Raw genomic sequence first — 18,610 nt, forward strand, 5'->3', positions numbered from 1 at the left:
AAAAAAAAAAAAAAAAAAAAAATTTTACATGGGGGGGGGGGGGGGGTGTCAAAAAATGATGGGCCCCGGGTGCCACATACCCTAGGTACGCCACTGACTAAAGTGCCACTTTTTAAGCATGTGCATTTACACCTGCTATTAACATGACTTAAGTGGGTGCCTAAATGTTGGTGCTAAAGAGATCACTTACACTAGTATTCTATAACAGAACTTGGGTGTCCAGATACCATTATAGAATAAGTGCTTATTATGCTGCAACTTGACACCTAACATTTGATGACTCTTTATAAAATTGTCCCCTAAATCTTTAGGAACACATGCCTTACCGTTCAACTGGCAACAATCACATTTATTACCTAGATAAAATCCATTCCATTGTAATTTTATGCCATTTCTGTCTGAAGTTAAGTCATACGACCTTACAAAAAGCTCCAAAGACCTAACCTGTTTACAATAATGACAAGAATTAATACATACCCTGTTCTGATGAGCCTCCAGCTTGATAAAGGAGCATTTGCGCAGATCTCCACTTATGTCGGCAAAGGTTTGTGGACTTGTTTGATTATCTCGATCATGTGCTGCAAGGGTTCGTACAAGCTGTTGAGCAGCCCACTGTCTGTGCTGTGAGGACAACCTTGAAGAGAGGCAGCATGCTGCTAAAGCATTAGCCAACTCCAGAGGGCCTATGGCAGAAGGATCATAGGAAGGATGGGCATACAAATGGGCAATTAAACCTGCTCAAACAAAACATGAGACAACATCCAAATGAGTACCAATAAACAACCATATTAAAATGGTTATCACCCACATCTTTCATTAAAAAAATGAAAGCATATGCAAAAAGTTCATGAAAGTATAAAGTTGCAATCAAGTATGCATTTAGTTTTAGGCCTATAGGAAGGCAACAGGCCTGTGAAGGGCATTTGTTTTCCTTAATTAGTTACAGTACTTGGTTGCAAAAATAATCTTGCTTTCAAACAAATCCAGTCTGCATTTATTTGTCACCATCTTGCACTGTTTAGGTAGACTTGTAAGTAATTACATGATGTTACTGGCAAACTGTACTGTGTCAAATATAAGAATCAAAATCAATCAGAATTTAGTGTACCTGACCAAATCAGAAGTAATAGCCCATCACATTTATAATTTTCCTGTGATATCAGATGCTGGCACATTTCATACTGGTTGGCCTGCATACCAAAAGTCATGAATCCAAATTTCAGTACTTGACCACTAACCGGTTAAGTGCTTAGTGGTTAAAGATAGGCTGCATACAAAGTAGGCCTATTTTAACTGCTAAACATAGTCGGTTTGGTGATGGATATCCACACCTAACTGGCTATGTAATGCGATATAGCCGGTTATCTGCTAACCATGTACATTCAGTAGCAGATAATTGATTATCTCCTGCTGAATATCCACAGTTAATCACTAAAACATTATTTAATTGGCTAAGAGCCATTTCTGGCATGTTAAATAATTCTGAATATCGGCCAGCTTGCTCCTAGATAAGTAGACTTTGCATTTCCTATTCACTTAGAAATGGCTAGAGATTTGCAGTATATTTTTGAATTTTTATGATATGATAATTATGTTTTTAATTACTCAATCTGTTTTAACTGCCTGTGGGTTCTGGTTGTAGACATTAGAATGTTTGATTATTTAATTAGTTGGTCTTAAAACTGCCAAAAATTGATGAACTGTTAAGTGTATATATTTATTCTTGTTTTTGAAATACGAGTTATACCTGTTGTTTATTATTTTTATTACTGATTATTATTTCTGGACATCATATATCTGGTTACTGTTACTTTTAGGATTGGTATGTGTTTGTCATAGTTTGATTGGTGACAAATATCAATTTATTTTATTCATCTATGATGTGTAGAAAATGCTTGGCATAAGGAATAGTCTCTAGGTAGAGGTGGTGGAGACAAAGACTGTGTCTGAATTCAAGAAAGTGTAGGGCAGGCATGTGGGATTTCTTAGGGAGAGGTGGTTGTAGTGGATGCTATGGATGCGTAGACTGGATGGGCCATTTGGCCTTTATCTGCCATCATATTTCTATGAGGACTGAAATTAAGAGCAGAGTCTAGGTGAACACTGAGTATTTTCAAGGAGGGAACAATAGGAATAGGTGTGCCATAAAGCAAGAAAAGTGCAGGTAGTTTTGAGCTGGGAAGATCAGAGACAAGAAAGGCTCTTGATTTTTCTGGATTTAATTTCAGCCTATTTTCAGACAACTATTTTGGAAAAGTCATGCAAGTGGGATAGATCAAGAGGAGCTATCAAATAAAAGTAGTTGTTGAATGGAAGAAATCCAAGATTTCAACCCTCGATTGGCCAACACAATTCCCAGACTTAAATCCAGTTGAGAACTTAGGCATGAAATAGTGCTTGGAATATCCAAGTGGCATCCTGCATCAAAGAGAACAGATAAGAATACTCACTCCAGCCTGGAATCAAATAGTCACTAGTTATCATCTTCTAAAATTGGTCCATTTAAATGCCAGAATCGTGCAAGTCCATCTGCAAGAGTTAAGGCTGACCTACCACATACTAATCCTTAGCATGTACCTATTTAGCCATTTTCTTGCTACACTTAAAAAAGATAAATTTGCACAACATCCAAATAACAGCTGAGCCACACTGAAATTGCAGTGTAAAGATTGGCAGCTGTATTTTATGCTGTTTCACATAAACAATATACATTTATGATTGCAATGGCATTATAGAATCATTATGCAGGAAGCCACAAACAGCACTAAATAGGAACAAATTTTAAAAATGGAAAGAAAATGAATGCCAAATTCACATTGCAGACAACCTATACCAGACTTTTGCACACCACTATATCTAGCTATATCTATACTGATAGAGAAAAATAGATTTTTTGAAATGAAATGAAAGCCAGTCATAGGGAAGGTAATTTTGAAACTGGCTAGGGTCTTTCATTCTCATGAGTACTAGGAAATCATTTTCAAAAGATCAGTGCACACGCATGGAAGCAAGTGGAAAGCATATGCCATAAAGTATATGCATATAATAATGTTGAAACTATTTTTAAATTTATAATACTAAAAACTTTAATTTTATGGAAGCATTTTATGTCTCAGGTGATTGAAGTCATATGATTTTATAGCACAACTGAACCAATGCAACTAAAAGACCCCCACCCCCCCAGCAATTATAGTACATGGTTACAGACAAGCTTATAGTACAATATACCTCTTTTTTCAGATTCTGCCTTATCACTGTTAGGTCTCAGCTTGGCTCCTTTGTCAGCCAGCAATGCTACAAGTGCCTGTGTCACTACAAAACTGGGAGATGTCACAAGTTTATTTTCTTCAGCAATCCCTCTCAGAAAACTGGGTAGAAACTTTCGCTGAATTGGGTCATCCACTGTAGTCAAATTTACACCTGTTGCAGCTGAAATCAAATTCTGAAAGAAAAATAGGACATTAAATGTTTAAATCTGATTTAGGATAAAGAAAACACACATCTCTTTTCTGTTTTCCACTCTGATGTAGGCAAATTAGGAAAGTAATAGCACATTTGGAAAATGAATTAAATTGCAAATGTTCAGAAAATTTTGTTGGAGGACAAGTAGGAAAAGGCAGAGAGGACATCACAGTGGATCAGTACCCTCCCTCTGTGCAATTTTATATTCTAAGCAGGGTTCTGTTCGGTATTCTAAAATCTTTATACCTTAGAAAATCACTTCGACAGAATTGGTATTTTCTGACCAGATGAGGTTCATGACTACCAATGTGTTAAGAATGGAGTCCTTCAGAGCTGTGTAAAAGAGGATTACAAGTGCCTGTTCACAGTACTATGTGCCAATTTAGTTATTAATACAAAATTAAACAGTTATTAATGAAGCCTGCTTTCAAAGAAGTGTGTGTGTGTATATGTGGAAGATAATTTTATAATATAACCACCAAAAGATATTCATAAAGTGAAACCCTCTATCAGAGACTGAAACGAGCAGGAACCAAAATAGTTACGGAAAAAAGAATAAATAAAAAATAATCTCAAAGTATAAGAAACCCTTACACTATTTAAAGAATTTTTGAAATTATTTATTCTGATGAACTATTATTGATTGAACTGTAATGGAGTTTTTCAGACCAAGGATGTGTTTTCTATGATAACTTTGTCATAGAAAGTTTGAGTTTGCTCTCAGGAAACACTGAGGTCTTTTCTCTGTAACTATTTTGGTACCTGCTCGTTTCAGTCTCTGGTAGAGGGTTTCACTTTATGAATATCTTTTGGTGGTTATACTATTTTGTTCATATTCTGCTTGTATACAGTTATTTTTTGTCATCAGATAATTTTATAAACCATTTTTTTGTACCTAAATTTCTGTTTAGTCGAATATAAAGACTTTTAAGGTAGGCATGCACAAAGAAGGAATTGGGATGGAGCATGTGTATTTTATGTGAATTATTAATTCAATCACTAGGTTTCTGTTTTCATTTATGATAATGATTTTCAGATTCCAACACCCCTAATTCTCTCACTCTTCTCACAGTATATCTTCCATCTTATCCAATTTTTGACTGGCTGTCTGTAATACGGATGAAACTCAACCCATCTAAATCCACAGCTGTAGTATTTTTCTCCCACCTTTATATCTCGCCTACTCATACTCAGGGACTGTTTCATATGTATTTAGTGTACAGCATTGTGTACGTCTGATGGCGCTACAGAAATAAGTAGTAGTAGTACTAGTATTCATCGCACTACTATTCTGCGTAAGGACTCAGTTAAGATCTTTGACTGGATGACCAGAGAATTGGATAGAGGGAGTGCGCTAGATGTGGTGTATTTAGATTTTAGCAAAGCCTTTGACAGTATACCACACAGACAGCTAATAAATAAACTGAGTGCTCTTGGGATGGGCCAGGATTATTTTTCTGTACAAAACATCCAAGAAGGCCTTCAATGGCCTCGAGAGGTGTTCTTGGTGAAAAGGACCATATCTAAACAAATAATGCTTATGCAATGCCTGTGACCTGCCCATGACACCTTTCACTGTTCTGTGTCTCCAGATGTCAAAAAGAGGGATTCATGGCAAAGAAAAGAAGGAGGAAAGAATTTTGCTGTCGATAAGACCAGTCCAAAACATCAGGCACCAGAAGCATTGGACTAGTAGGTCCTGGATCTGCATCAGATGTTGGAGATCCATCAACATCGAGTTTTGAAAGAGGCCAATGAGATCAGTCACCGTCTGACTCCCACCCAAAGAGGAAGGAGGATTCATCCTTGTAAACCGCCTAGAACTTTTGGTTATGGCGCTATAAAAGAATAAAGTCATTATTATTATTCATCAGCGCCAAGGGAGCAAGATGTTGATCATCCAGAAAAGGCTTGGTCACCTGGACATCACATGTCATTGGAGCACAATACTAAGAGCACTGACACACCAATATTGCTGGAGTCATTTAAAACCTCTTAACATGAGGATCACTCATTCTGCCTGGCATCATGGAGGTGCAGCTCTCACCACAATCTTGAGACCCTGAGTTCTGATACACTCCAAATAACTCAGGAGAATGTGGACAGCTCTTGTAAAATGCCTGACCATCTTTGTTGATTTCCAGTGATCAGAAGAGGAAGCTTCCTCAAGGCATCAGGAATCATCAATCTAGGAATGATATTTGTATCAGTAGTTCAAGACAGGCAGAGACTCGCACATCTCCTGTGGTGTATCCTTATCAATATGACCCCTGGGAGCTTCAGGGATTCTAAGGAAGGGCTGCAAGTTTTCTTGGAGGAAGGGTCCCCCTTGACCTTCCTTCAGATTCCTCTCCACCTCACAAGAGACATAAATATCTATGTGAGGAGCTTTCATTCATTGATTTCATAAGGAAAATGCCTCAGGACATCCTATTTGAAGTCAGAGATGGAGAATGAGCAGCTCAGGGCAGAAAAACTGGATATCTTCCAATTCCTTGACCCATCCAAAGAGGCTGCCACAGCACCCATTTACAGAATCCTGGAGAAGTCTGATTAAAAAGAACCTACAGGTGCACCTTGATATGTTGCTTACTACGCCCTAGGAACTGCAGAAATTCATTTTCTTTGGCACAATGCAAGTGTTAAGATAAGAAATAGTAAGTCAGCGAATAGCAGCAAAGTTGATGTTGGGAGGAAACATTATTAAAAATGCTACTCCATATTTGTCAGTGCAGTGCAGTAATTTGAGGAGTAAAGGGTGCTGCAGCTTTGACAATACTGATGTCAAGACAAGGATGATCCAGCTGATCTTTGAGACCCAAGCACTGCCTGGAGGAGAAGCCTGGGGGAATGTGTAACACTATCTTCCTCAAGTAACACCCCAAAATGACACAAATGACAGCGTTGAGTACACCTGTCTGAATGAAAGAAAAAGCCTCAGGATCTAGGTGAGCAATTATACCCCATACCTACCCCCAACCACATCATCAGCATAAAAAAAACTTTCATTCTTATTAAATATGTACATAGAAACATACATACACATATGCACCTTCTTTGGAGGAGGTGTTAATTTGTGTGTAAAAATCTGTACATTACTGGGGCTGGTTCTGGGTGCTTATTTCTTGAAGGAAAGAAGGCTTATGAGGTCACCATGATGGTGATATTTCTAAATTAGTTTTGCACATATGGAAGTAATGATATAGAAGACAAGAGACATCTGTTTTACAAAAAAAGACACATAAGTGCCTGTGTGCCTTTTTATAAAATAAGCACCCAGAACCAGCCCCAGTAATGTACAGATTTTTACACACAAATTAACACCTCCTCCAAAGAAGGTGCACATGTGTATGTATGTTTCTATTTACATATTTAATAAGAATGAAAGTTTTTTTGTGCTCTATAAATTTGTTAAACCAATATATAATGAAATTTGGGCAAGTCACTTAACAATCCATTGCTCTAGGTGTGTTAGTCAGATTGTTAGCCCACTGAGATGGATAGAAAGCAGTACCACTTAAGTTATAAGTGGTATATAAATACTAAATAAATAAATCATTAAAAATGGGTCAATAAGAACCTTACCTGCGTACACAACTGTACAAGCAGTTTAGCAGCACTAGGGGTGTTTGATGCCAAGCAACCTACGGCTGTACTCAGATATGCTAGGCAAGAAATTGGCTTGCTGGTCTTGCTATGGATTCCTCGTGAGCGTTCCATGGAGCTGGACAGAGAAGAAGGGCTAGTAGATAGGCCAGCTCTTCCTGCAGCAGCTAGGCACATTAGTCTTACTAGGGTCCTTATATCTGTCAAACCAAGGGATTCGAGGCCAGCTGCAAGACTGCAACTAGAACCGCTGTTAAAGAAAGATATTAATTAAGTAAGTAAAGGTAACAAATAAATCAGACTGCACCAAAATCAGTTTTTGAAACTTGAAGTAATGGTCTTAAAATACCAATTTCAGCAGAGTAAATGGATGAGCTTACTGTAACATTTTTAAAAGAGATGCTAACTTTTACTAGTATTTCAGTGTTAAACTAAGGGGTCCTTTTACAAAGCCGCGCTAGCGGTTTTATCGCACGCACTGGATTAGCACGCGCTAACCGGAAATCTACCGCCTGCTCAAAAGGAGGCGGTAGCGGCTAGTGCGTGTGGCAATCGCTATTCCGCGCGTTAAGGCCCTAGCGCGGCTTTGTAAAAGAAGCCCTAAATGATTGGCTGGGTCAAAGTTTACTTTTAGCTTGATTTTTAAAAACTAGTCACTGCTATCTCATTATGCTAGATTTGTCACCTATTTCAAGGTTAATGGATAAAAGAAAATAAACAGAACACACCACTCTTCTTTATTTTTTATTGCTTAGCTTTCATTTCTATGCATTCAAGTGGCAAACAAGGCAACCATCATACTTTATCCTCTCCCTTGTTAATGGTTATGCTTTTAGAACACGAAAAAATGTCAACATACAGTCATGTGAAAAAATTAGGATACCCCATGAAATAGTCAGTTCTTTCTTAAGAAATGTTCACATATTGATGTTAAATCTTTTTTTTTAATTTATCTCTGGAAAAGAAAGTGATGTAATTGCAGGTAAGCAACAAAACTTTTCCTTGATTTGCTCATGAAACAAAAGATATCCTAGATGCAACATCTCAAGATTTTAAAGCCAATCTGAAATTAAAGTTCATTTTTTTCCTGCTAAGACAAATGCAAATCAATCACAAACTTATGTGGTTAAGCATAATTTATTTGGTCCACTTTTATAGAAATTTACCCTAATTTCAGCAACCAGCATTCAGAAGCAGAATTTGGGGTATTTGAAGATCAAGGGAGGTCATAATGCCGCTTTATAGAGCAATGGTCAGACAACACTTGGAATACTGTGTCCAACACTGGTCTCCATACCTGAAGAAGGATATAACACTGCTGGAGAAGGTGCAGAGGCGAGCGACAAAGCTAGTAGAAGGTATGGAGAACTTGAGCTACAAGGATCGCCTCAGAAAACTGGGATTATTCACCCTTGAGAAGAGAAGACTGAGAGGGGATCTGATAGAGACTTTTAAATTGCTAAAAGGAATCGACAAAATGGAGCAAGCTTACTCACCAGCAGGGGGAAAGGATGGAGAGCAAGAAATAGCTTTATTCACATTGGCGAATGTGACCCAGACTCAGACCAGAGGTCATGGCCTGAAGCTGAGAGGGGACACGGCCAGGACAAATGTCAGAAAGTTCTGCTTCACACAGCAAGTGGTGAACGCCTGGAACTCTCTCCCGAAAGAGATGGTGGAGGAAACTACCATTCTAGGATTTAAGGGAAAATTGGACGCACATCCTCTTGCAGGACACATTGAGGGATACGAGTGACTAATGTATGCGTCAGGGTACGCCTGGCTGAGCCTCCGCGTGTGCGGATCACCGGACTGGATGGACCCCAGGTCTGATCCGGTGCAGGCATTTCTTATGTTCTTATGTAATGGAAGTGTTTGTGCTGTATGACAGCACAAGAATTATACATTATGTAAAAAAAAAAACCACAAAACCAAAACAAAACTATAAGAGCTATAAATTCTTCTGTTAAGATTTTAAAAAGCTGGCAATGCATTCCTTAAATATAAAAAAAATTGCAAGTTTTTGATATTTAAGAAATATCATGGCTTGTGTGTTTTATTTTGAATTGAAAACCACCAATAAATTTCCCCTCCCTTTCCAAAATTCATACCCCTGTTTTAAATCAGAAAATTCCACCATCAATTGCTGTCCACATGGTACTCCAACTGTCTGAACTTCTGCTTCACCACTGGCTTCCATTCTCAAATAGATTTTGATGGTATACCAGAAGGTGCTTGGATTATGTAATACTGTTTCTTTACTGGAAAGCAACACCAACTGTGACATACAATCAGGCAAATTCAAAGAGTTAGGGTAAGGAAACTTGATGTTGGAATGCAACAGAGTCCCTTGAGCTTCCATGATCAGCAATGGGGTATTTTAATTTCTATGGGTCTTCTTATGGAAAGTAACAAAAGAAGAGGGAACCACACATGCCTTGGTCAATGTGGGGCAATAAAAATCATGGTTCCTTTGTCCTGTCTTCTTGCTTTAAGGGGTATTAGAGAATATACATGCAGAAGACCCTCTCTCCAATCTAGAAAGCTATCTGAGGCTAGACTGCTATGTATCTTTATTCTGTAACAAAACGGAAGTAACTTCTTGCTCTGAGAAGTGACAAAAAGATTTGTCGAGGGAATTCCACATTCTCAAAAAATTGAACCATATCCTTATCCTTACTATAAAATTGACTAGAGGAAAGGGAAGAATCCAACTCTTTTTATGGCCAGAAAATACTTGGAGTAAAATCCCTGTCCTCTTTCCCTTGGTAGAATGGCTTCAAAAGGGTTTACATCTAATAGGGAAGAAAGCACCTTGGTAATTCCCGATGTTGAGAGTTTGACTATGATGCTCTCAGTGATTAATTTGGTGATGCTTCAATAGAAAGTAGATAGTATTCCTAAAGGGTAGTCTTTAGAACTCACAGACTGGAAGATATAAGGCGTCAGACATTTGTGAAAACTGGTGTCTACCTTCAACAAATAATCTACGATACCACTCGCTCATCAATATTTTTTGATTACGGCCCCACAACTTTGGAACTCAATGTCCAGCCACCTTTGGGGGGAAAAAAATCTTGACAAGTTCAAATCAAATCTAAAAAAAATTCAGTTTAAGGATGTGCTCAACCTATCCCACTCTGACTCTCACACCAACACAACCTTTCCCCTTCCTATCAAATATTGTAATTTCACCCACTAACTCAATGTAATCATGTCTAGTATGTATGTAAGTCTAATATTATCTTGTAATGACTACTGTTCATATTCCCCTTTTTTATGATTATTTTAAATTTAAGCCACTTAGAAATATGATAAGCGGGATAATAAATTTTAATAAAAACTTGAAGCTGTCCAGTGTGGTTATTGGGACATCTATGCTCCTGTGGAGGCATTCAAAACCCCACCTCTGGTTTTAGCAGCCACACTGGTTGGCGTTTCTGAGTCTGCTGCTGTCTGGATCAAAGGTGAGAGCCCTGTCTTGACTGGGAAGAGTGAGAGGGACAATTGTTTTTGAGAGCAATAGGATTTTATTTGTTTAAGGCAGTCGCTTTCAACATCTTTATCTCCTAAGCGTTTCTCTACATGGCTTTTCTTGCATATTGTATCTTATGTGTGATACTTAGAGCTAAGCAAGTTTCTGGGTGCAAATAACTACTGAAAAGCTCTAAATGCTGTATTGGAAAATACAATATAGGTTGTTTGGACCATGTATTTCCTACACACCTTCCTGAAGAACTCTTGGACATCTGTGAACATAATTTACAAGAGGGACTGTGATTGCAAACACCAGCTATGAGTATCTGTGAAAGATATGGTTCTATTGCACTAGGTGCTTTTTAAAGCAGCTAGGGGCTTTTTCTAGGACATCTCATTTAGAAAAATGCCTATTTTGACAGCATATGACTTGATTTTGAATACAAATACTGCACTTCAAACTGAAGTCTACACTGGGCTATATGAAAAAAAACAAAGGAAACGTAAAAATTGAACAGAAAACCTAGCTAAGATGCTAATGGAGAAAAAAGTACCGCTTGATAGTGACAGGACATGAGAAACTTACAAAACACAATTAAGAATGAAAAAGCATCTTGAGAAGTGCATCTAACCAGGTCCATGGAAAGATGAAAACTGAGGTGGTCCCATGTGACAGCAGCAAGTGGGAAGTGGTGTGTATTACACAGTGAAATTACTTTGTGTTTACATTGTATAAAATTGCAAAACAAGAAGCCCTGCATCTAATGTACATGGATTAGAAAATCACTGAATGTAGTTTCTAATGACACCATTACAAGCTTGTATAATTTGTTCTGCACAATAAAACTAAAAATGTTCAGAAACTAAATATACATGCAGCATGAGTTTCACCAACCTGACAGAAAGAAGAGAGAGTGCCCTCATGACCATCGTTCTTGCTAGGAGGACCTGGGTAGCTGCCGTTACTCTTCTTAAAGCCATAACACGGTCATGTGGATTCACCAAAGCAGCAGCTTGCTCTCCTAGAGTTATCCTTCCAGAAGACCCCCTTTCGACAGAGCCATGGCAGCCTTCCAAATATGGGAGAGAAAGAAATGTACAAGTAAAATTTTAACGTTATCTGATGCTGCATATTATGATGACAAAACCCCCCTAATGCTACAATTGTTAGAATTCATCCCCCAAATCTTATAACCTAATTAACATTATTTAACTAGCAGAGACAGATTGGAAACACCGTATTTAAAGAAAAGACGATAGACTTTTGGTATTCACAAAAATTAACTCTTGTAAATTGAATAGCTAGCATCCATTTAGTAATCATTTGATCCTCTTCAACTAGAACAATGAATATGTTTGTATTTGCATGTCCCATACACCTTCCTGCATTCAATGTAAAGGATCTATTGCAATGTATGGTAATATTCATTAAAAATAAGTGGAATAATAGTTAATAATATAACATTACTGTGCACTGTACAACAGTAAATATAACCCTAAGACTTCATCCTCTTGCAGCTATAGAATTTATCTGCAAATACCATTATCTGTGAATGCCTACAGACAAACTGTCAAAAGGCACTCTTTCTAAGAGAAATTTATGAAGAGGATCCCAGACAAGTCTCCTCTGTACAAAACAAAAAGGACCTTTCTCATATATAATTAATAACGGACCTCGGTGGCTACCCTCAGAGAACTAACTTGGTCCAAACTGAGCTTCAGTATGCCAGAATCATTAGTCCAATCCAAATAATAAAATTAGTTTTTATCAGTTATTTTTAGATTTTTCTCTTAAATATCTAAAGATTATAAGTACTCATGTTTAACTTCTTTAATCACTGATCTGATGTGACTGAAGAAGTTAAAGATGAGTACTTATAATCTTCAGATATTTAAGAGAAAATTTAAAATATGATTGATAAGAAAAACATCTGAATGCTATTATTTTGATTGGACTAATGACGATTCTGGCATACTGAAGCTCAGTTTGGACCAAGTTAGTCATCTGAGGGCAGCCACCGAGGTCTGTTATTAATTATATATATATAAAATATAAGAAAGAGGTTCTTTTTGTTTTGTACAGAGGAGACAAGTCCTAATTGTGCTTCCAAATATACCTATTTGCATCAGTGTTTCTTCCATGCTGTTTGTAGCTGTGATCATTGCAACGGATGCTCCAAGTGGATCACTGTCAAGGAACTGAACTGGCTCAGGTACCATGCGACGATCATTCAACCCTAAAGGTCCTGCTAAAAACTCAAATTCCTCTTCTCCAGTCAGTTTTTCATCTTCATCAACATCCAGCATGTCCCAGTCTTCTACAAAAGAGACATAACACTCAGAAAAAAAGCAGTGTTGGATCCTTTAGATACAGGAAAATTAAATTGAATACATACCAAATGAAAAACTTGAATGACTATTTCTTTATTTCTTACCTCATAACAGATTTAGATCAAAGAGCTTCCCTACCATATCACTATCGGTTCTCTTTTGATCTGATAAAGCGTTACTGAACTCAGCTAAAATATCTTGATTTTATAAGATTATGGCTTCAAGTATTTATGGTGCAAAATAATTTAAAGCACAAAAAGGTTTTACAGGAATGGACCTTGGGATATTTCTAGAATTAGAGGATTAAAAAAATTATAAAGATAGTGGACTTCCATTCTACCACGCACCAATCTGGCCACCTAAGGCAGCTCTCTTGCAGCTGGTCTTGATATTGAACCTCTCTGTAGCTGCAACTTCTACCACATATTCCACTTTGGCTAGCATCAGGCTCTAAACATAATAAAACTGAGACTGTATTATAGGCAATGGGAGATGGAAAAGAATCCAAGGATGACCTTCCAACACCCATGAAAGTGACATCCTCTCACAAGCTACAGAAGGTAGTTGAGCCCAAGCAAATCAGAATGATGAAGCAAACAAATACAATAGATATGACAAACAAATAAGGATAGGATGCCTGGCTCAAAAAAGCATCAGGAGTCCATGGAATCTAAAACTGAGACACTACAAAGAATAGTGTAGAAAAAGAATTATGGTATCCTAGAACAACAATCAACGCGTAAGCACTCCTAATGTAAACCACTGTTATCAAGTTTTGCAGTGGACAGAAGTGGATCACCAATTGATGCAGAATAATCAATCAACATGATGGGTCTGTGAGCCAACTACTGGTGCAGAATTACAAATGTTGTGAGCATATGTTGCACCTGGAGGCTAGAGTGCTGGACACGAAGAATGGATTGTCATAGACTCAGTGTAACTGCAAAATGATTACACAGCTACAAAGAACATTCGATGACTCTTATAATCCTAGTCTGTAGAACAATGCCCACAAGGAGCAGAAATAAAACCCATCAAATCAATTGAAACCATGCTCCCTCAGGTACTAGATCTTCACTTCAACCAAGAATTTGAAGTTGAGAAAGCTCAAGGAATTACTTGTCTGTTCTCAATGGAGTGATCAGGGAAGTAGGCCGCTCATCTTTAAAGTACTTCAGTACTCTCAAGTGCTAGACATTCTGAATACAGCAAGAAGCAAACAGCAAGAATTACAATGACAGGGCACTAAGTTGAGCATCCTTTCAGGCTTATCACTGGATACTGTTCAAAAGCATAAGCAACTTTTTAGGTGAAGGCCACAGCAAAAACAGCTTATCAAAAAGTATGGAATATTTTATGCTGTGTGACTTTGGGTCATCTACCAAAACCACACACAAAATTTTGAAGATCTTTATGATCAAGTTGGATGGATGATGGGATCAAAAGTAAGCAGTGGTGAGTCCCAGAAGTCTGACAGCTACGAGTTGGATCCTTTAGCACTAAATTTACCTCCAAATTCTATAAACTTGTGCACACAATTTGATCCTTAGTGACCAAACGTCTGCGTGTCAAGTTACAAAATAGTGTCAATTACATGTGCAACTTAATATATAATAATCAGCTGTTGTCATTAAACAATTATTGACTACAAGTGGTTTAATTGGCACTAATTAGCAGTTATATACATAACTGCTCAATCAGGGTTCTGCTAAGTGTGTATACAAAATCCATAGTGCACAACTGCAAGGTAGTGTCCATCTGGGATGAGCAGGGGCATGCCAAGAACTTACATGTGTAGGTTATCATTCCAAGTTCTATTTATTTGTTATACTGCAAATTATTGCAAAAATATCTATGCGGATTACAAAATGATTAAAATTATAATTAGAAAACTGGGAAGGATAAAACATTAACTGAACAGATGAGCACAATCCATATGGGAAACACACGAAGGCAACATTACATCTATAATCAAGGTAAGGCTAGAAGAGCAAGGAACAAAATAAGTGAATTAAATTGAAATAAATTAAAAAAAAAAAAAAAATCTAACCCACACTGCTCTTTGTGATTCTGGGCAAGTCACTTAATCCACCCATTGCCCCGATTGGGGGTTCAGGGGGGCCGATCGTGTGTTTGGGAGGGACAGTTGGGGGAGGGGGGTGCATCATGGGCAGGAGGGCCTGGGATCCCTCCTGCCCATATTTTAAGGGGGTGGGGGGCGCCATGGGCAGTGGGGGTTGGGCTCTCTCCTGCCCATATTTTAAGGGGGACGGGGGGGGGGTCGCCATGGGCAGGAAGGGTTGGGCTCCCTCCTGCCCGTATTTTAAGAGGGGTGGGGGGTTGCGGGTCTCGTGCCTCGGCAGGAGGGGTTGGGATCCCTCTTGCCGGTATTGGTTTGGGGTGGGAGGTGGTGGATCGTGGCAGTTGAGATTGGGCATCTCTCCTGCCGCGATCGCGATCACCCCTCCCTTCGAACTGCCATGAACCGTGGCAGGAGAGATTGGGCTTCTCTCCTGCCGCAGATCACGGCAGTTTGGGGTTGGGGCGATTGCGGCAGAGGAGATGAGCCATCTCTCCTGCCGCGATCATTGTGGGTGTGTGTGTGTGTTGGATTCTGTACCTGGTGTTGTTTTTGACAGACGCTGCTTACAGAATCCATCTTTTAGGCGAAGGACTGGCCCCTCCTTCACCTAAAAGTTCTTGTTTTGAGCATTTGGGACTTAGGCTACTTTTTGGTTGATAATGTGTTGTAAGTTTAGACGTGGTGGTGGTCTGGGCGTTTAAACTGCTGAATGTAGATGTAGTCCATTCTCAAAAAAAACCTCATTTTGGACTTTTTTTTTCAGAATGGACATTTTCCCTGCTTCTACTTTCAGCATTTAGGACATTAGGCCAAAAGGGGACTTAAGACGTTTTTAAAAAAATTATGCCCCTCTATATTTATATTTCAATTAACATTTTCCCCTAAAAAGGGAGTGGGAGAAAGTTCTTTGGCATATATTTAGATGGGTTTACTGTATATGCAAGAATATATACACTGTTTTTGTTCTGTTTATTATTACTTTAAAAACAAATGTTTGAACTAAGAAATTACAGATAGATAATTAATAGTTATGCTAAACAAAAACCTTGCAAAACACAGAGGAAAGCAAAATCAGAACCAAAGTTCAGACACAATTTTGCTTTTGTCTTCAAAGTACATACCGTAGTAATTCTAGGACTTACACATTACCTTCATAAACACTGTCTTGCTTGCCAATCAAATCTGGAGCTTGTCCTTTGTACCTGCCACAAAAACAATAAACTTGAATGGAAATGTATAAATAAAATAATTACTATTGATAAACATATATTTCAATTTTCTGTACTGGTTACTGCTTTTCTTTAAACCAGATCACCATCACAAATACATTTTCAGTTCTGCATACTATGAATAGAACTGAATGGAAATTCTAGAAAATAAGTATCAAATGGCAATGTACAATTTAGTATGCTTTTTGTTGCTTCTGGTTTGTAACAGAACAGAAAGGGCTATGACTCAAAGACATTGTTATACAGAAAGTTTTCTAACTGATCACCTTGGCAAAGTCTAATTTTTGATTACAGGCTGTCCCTGGTTTAAGAATGCCCAACTTATGTCAAACTCGTACTTACGAACTGGGGTCCTGCCTCTCTCTTTCTGTGTCAACATGCCCCCTTCTTCCTTCTTTCCTGTCCAAACATGACCATCCTCCTCCCTTCCGTGTCCCAACGCACCCCTCGTTATCTTTCCCCCATTCTGCATCCCAAATTCGTGTCTCTCATGTCTCCAGTGGTGTTTAACTCCTCCCTCCTCCCATCGCAGTTCTCTTTGCATAGCCGCGGCTTGTGGCTCACCGAGCAGCCTGACCCTTCGTGCCTCCCGCAGGTGTTTACCTCCTCTGGAAGTCTCTCTTCTCCCAGTGACACTTCTCGCGAAGCTGGGCTGCTGGTTCTTGCATAAGGCTCACGGCTAACCCAGAAACTTTCCCTCATATCAGAGCCCAGGATTGTCCTTAGTCTGGGGTGTCTCACCCTGCCATTGCCAGTGAAAAATCGCCACTTGTACCCATTCTATTCCACTCAGGATTTTGTACACAATCATATCTCCACTCAGCTGTCTCTTTTCCAAGCTGAAAAGCCCTAACCTTTTTAGTCTTTCCTCATACAAGAGGATTTCCATCCCCTTTACCATCTTGGTCACTCTTCTTTGAACCTTTTCTAGTGCCACTATATCTTTCTTGAGATAAGGAGACCAGAACTGAACGCAATACTCCAGATGAGGTCGCACCATGGAGCAATACAGGGGCATTATAACACTTAGTCTTGATAATATTTCCTTGCATCTTGCTTGCTTTTTTGGCTGCTGCTGCACATTGGGCAGAAGGTTTCACTGTATTGTTTATGACGACACCCAGATCCTTTCCTTGGGCGCTAACCCCAAGGTTGACCCTAGCATCCGGTAACTGTGATTTGGGTTATTCTTCCTAATGTGCATTACTTTGCATTTGTTCACATTAAATTTCACCTGCCACTTGGATGCCCAGTCTTTCAGTTTCCTAAGGTCTGCCAGCAATTTTTCACAATCTGCAAGCATTTTAACAACTTTGAACAGTTTAGTGTCATCTGCAAATTTAATCACCTCACTTATTGTTCCAATTTCCAGTCCCAGTATAGATTCCCTGCGGCACTCCACTATTTACTCTCCTCCATTGAGAAAAATGAACATTTAACCCTACCCTCTGTTTTCTATCTGATATCCAATTCCTAATCCACAACTGAACTTTGCCACCTATCCCATGACTCTTTAATTTTCTCAGGGGCCTCTCTAATGAGGAACTTTGTCAAAAGCTTTTTGAAAATCTAGATACATTACATCAACCAGCTCACCATTATCCAAATGTTTATTCACACCTTCAAAGAAGTCAAGCAAATTTGTGAGGCAAGATCTTCCTTGGCTGAACCCATGCTGACTGCCTCATTAAATCATGTTTGTCTACCTGTTCCACAATTCTATTTTTTATAATTGCTTTCACCATTTTGCCTTTTTAAAAATTGGTGTAACATTGGCCACTCTCCAATCTTCAGGTACTAAAGACGATTTTAGCGACAGGTCAGCAATTTCATGTTTTAATTCTTTTAGTACATAAGAACATAAGAAGTTGCCTCCGCTGAGGCAGACCATAGGTCCATCCTGCTCAGCGGTCCGCACCCGCGGCGGCCCATCAGGCCCATTGCCTGAGCAATGGTCTATACCTATCTATACCCCCCAATCCCTTTTTCTTCTAGGAATCTATCCAAACCTTCCAGTCCAAGTGATTTATCACTTTTTAATTTATCGATTTGGCTTAATACATCTTCCAGATTCACCGAGATTTCTTTCAGTTCCTCCGCAATGAAAACAAAGAAAGAAACCCAACAGTTCTGCAGTGGAGATCAAGTAGCAAGGACAAAAAAGGAAACCTGCAGAAATGATATCCTGAAATCAGGAATTTTATTGAAAGTCAACAAATATTATTTTCCAAATAATGGTTCTTGTAGAACACTGGGATCTGACACGGTCTGCGTTTCAAAGAAACACTCCTTCCTAAGTGTTGATAAAATGAATATCTACAGAGTTTGGAACATGGGATAGATGACTTAGAGTGAAAATAATATATATATGGTGGCTTAGAATGGAAAAATAAAATGGTGGACTTAAGAGTGAAAAAGTAGG

The 18,610-nt window shown here is 38.7% G+C and overlaps 1 protein-coding gene across 4 annotated transcripts in view; it reads right to left on the minus strand.

Moving 5' to 3' along the window:
* The window catches only part of HERC1 (HECT and RLD domain containing E3 ubiquitin protein ligase family member 1), a 423,490-nt gene that overhangs the window by 143,395 nt on the left and 261,485 nt on the right, over positions 1 to 18,610 (minus strand). For all 4 annotated transcript variants that reach the window (XM_033919754.1, XM_033919753.1, XM_033919752.1 and 1 more), the window contains exons 46-51: positions 16,109 to 16,161; positions 12,663 to 12,863; positions 11,441 to 11,615; positions 7,048 to 7,318; positions 3,229 to 3,442; positions 478 to 683 (exon numbers count right to left, since the gene is read on the minus strand). In XM_033919754.1, coding sequence (XP_033775645.1) covers positions 478 to 683; positions 3,229 to 3,442; positions 7,048 to 7,318; positions 11,441 to 11,615; positions 12,663 to 12,863; positions 16,109 to 16,161 — 1,120 coding nt within the window. The remainder of the gene's footprint in view (positions 1 to 477; positions 684 to 3,228; positions 3,443 to 7,047; positions 7,319 to 11,440; positions 11,616 to 12,662; positions 12,864 to 16,108; positions 16,162 to 18,610) is intronic.

The sequence above is a fragment of the Geotrypetes seraphini genome, chromosome 14, assembly GCF_902459505.1.
Source record: "Geotrypetes seraphini chromosome 14, aGeoSer1.1, whole genome shotgun sequence".
Classification (NCBI taxonomy): domain Eukaryota; kingdom Metazoa; phylum Chordata; class Amphibia; order Gymnophiona; family Dermophiidae; genus Geotrypetes; species Geotrypetes seraphini.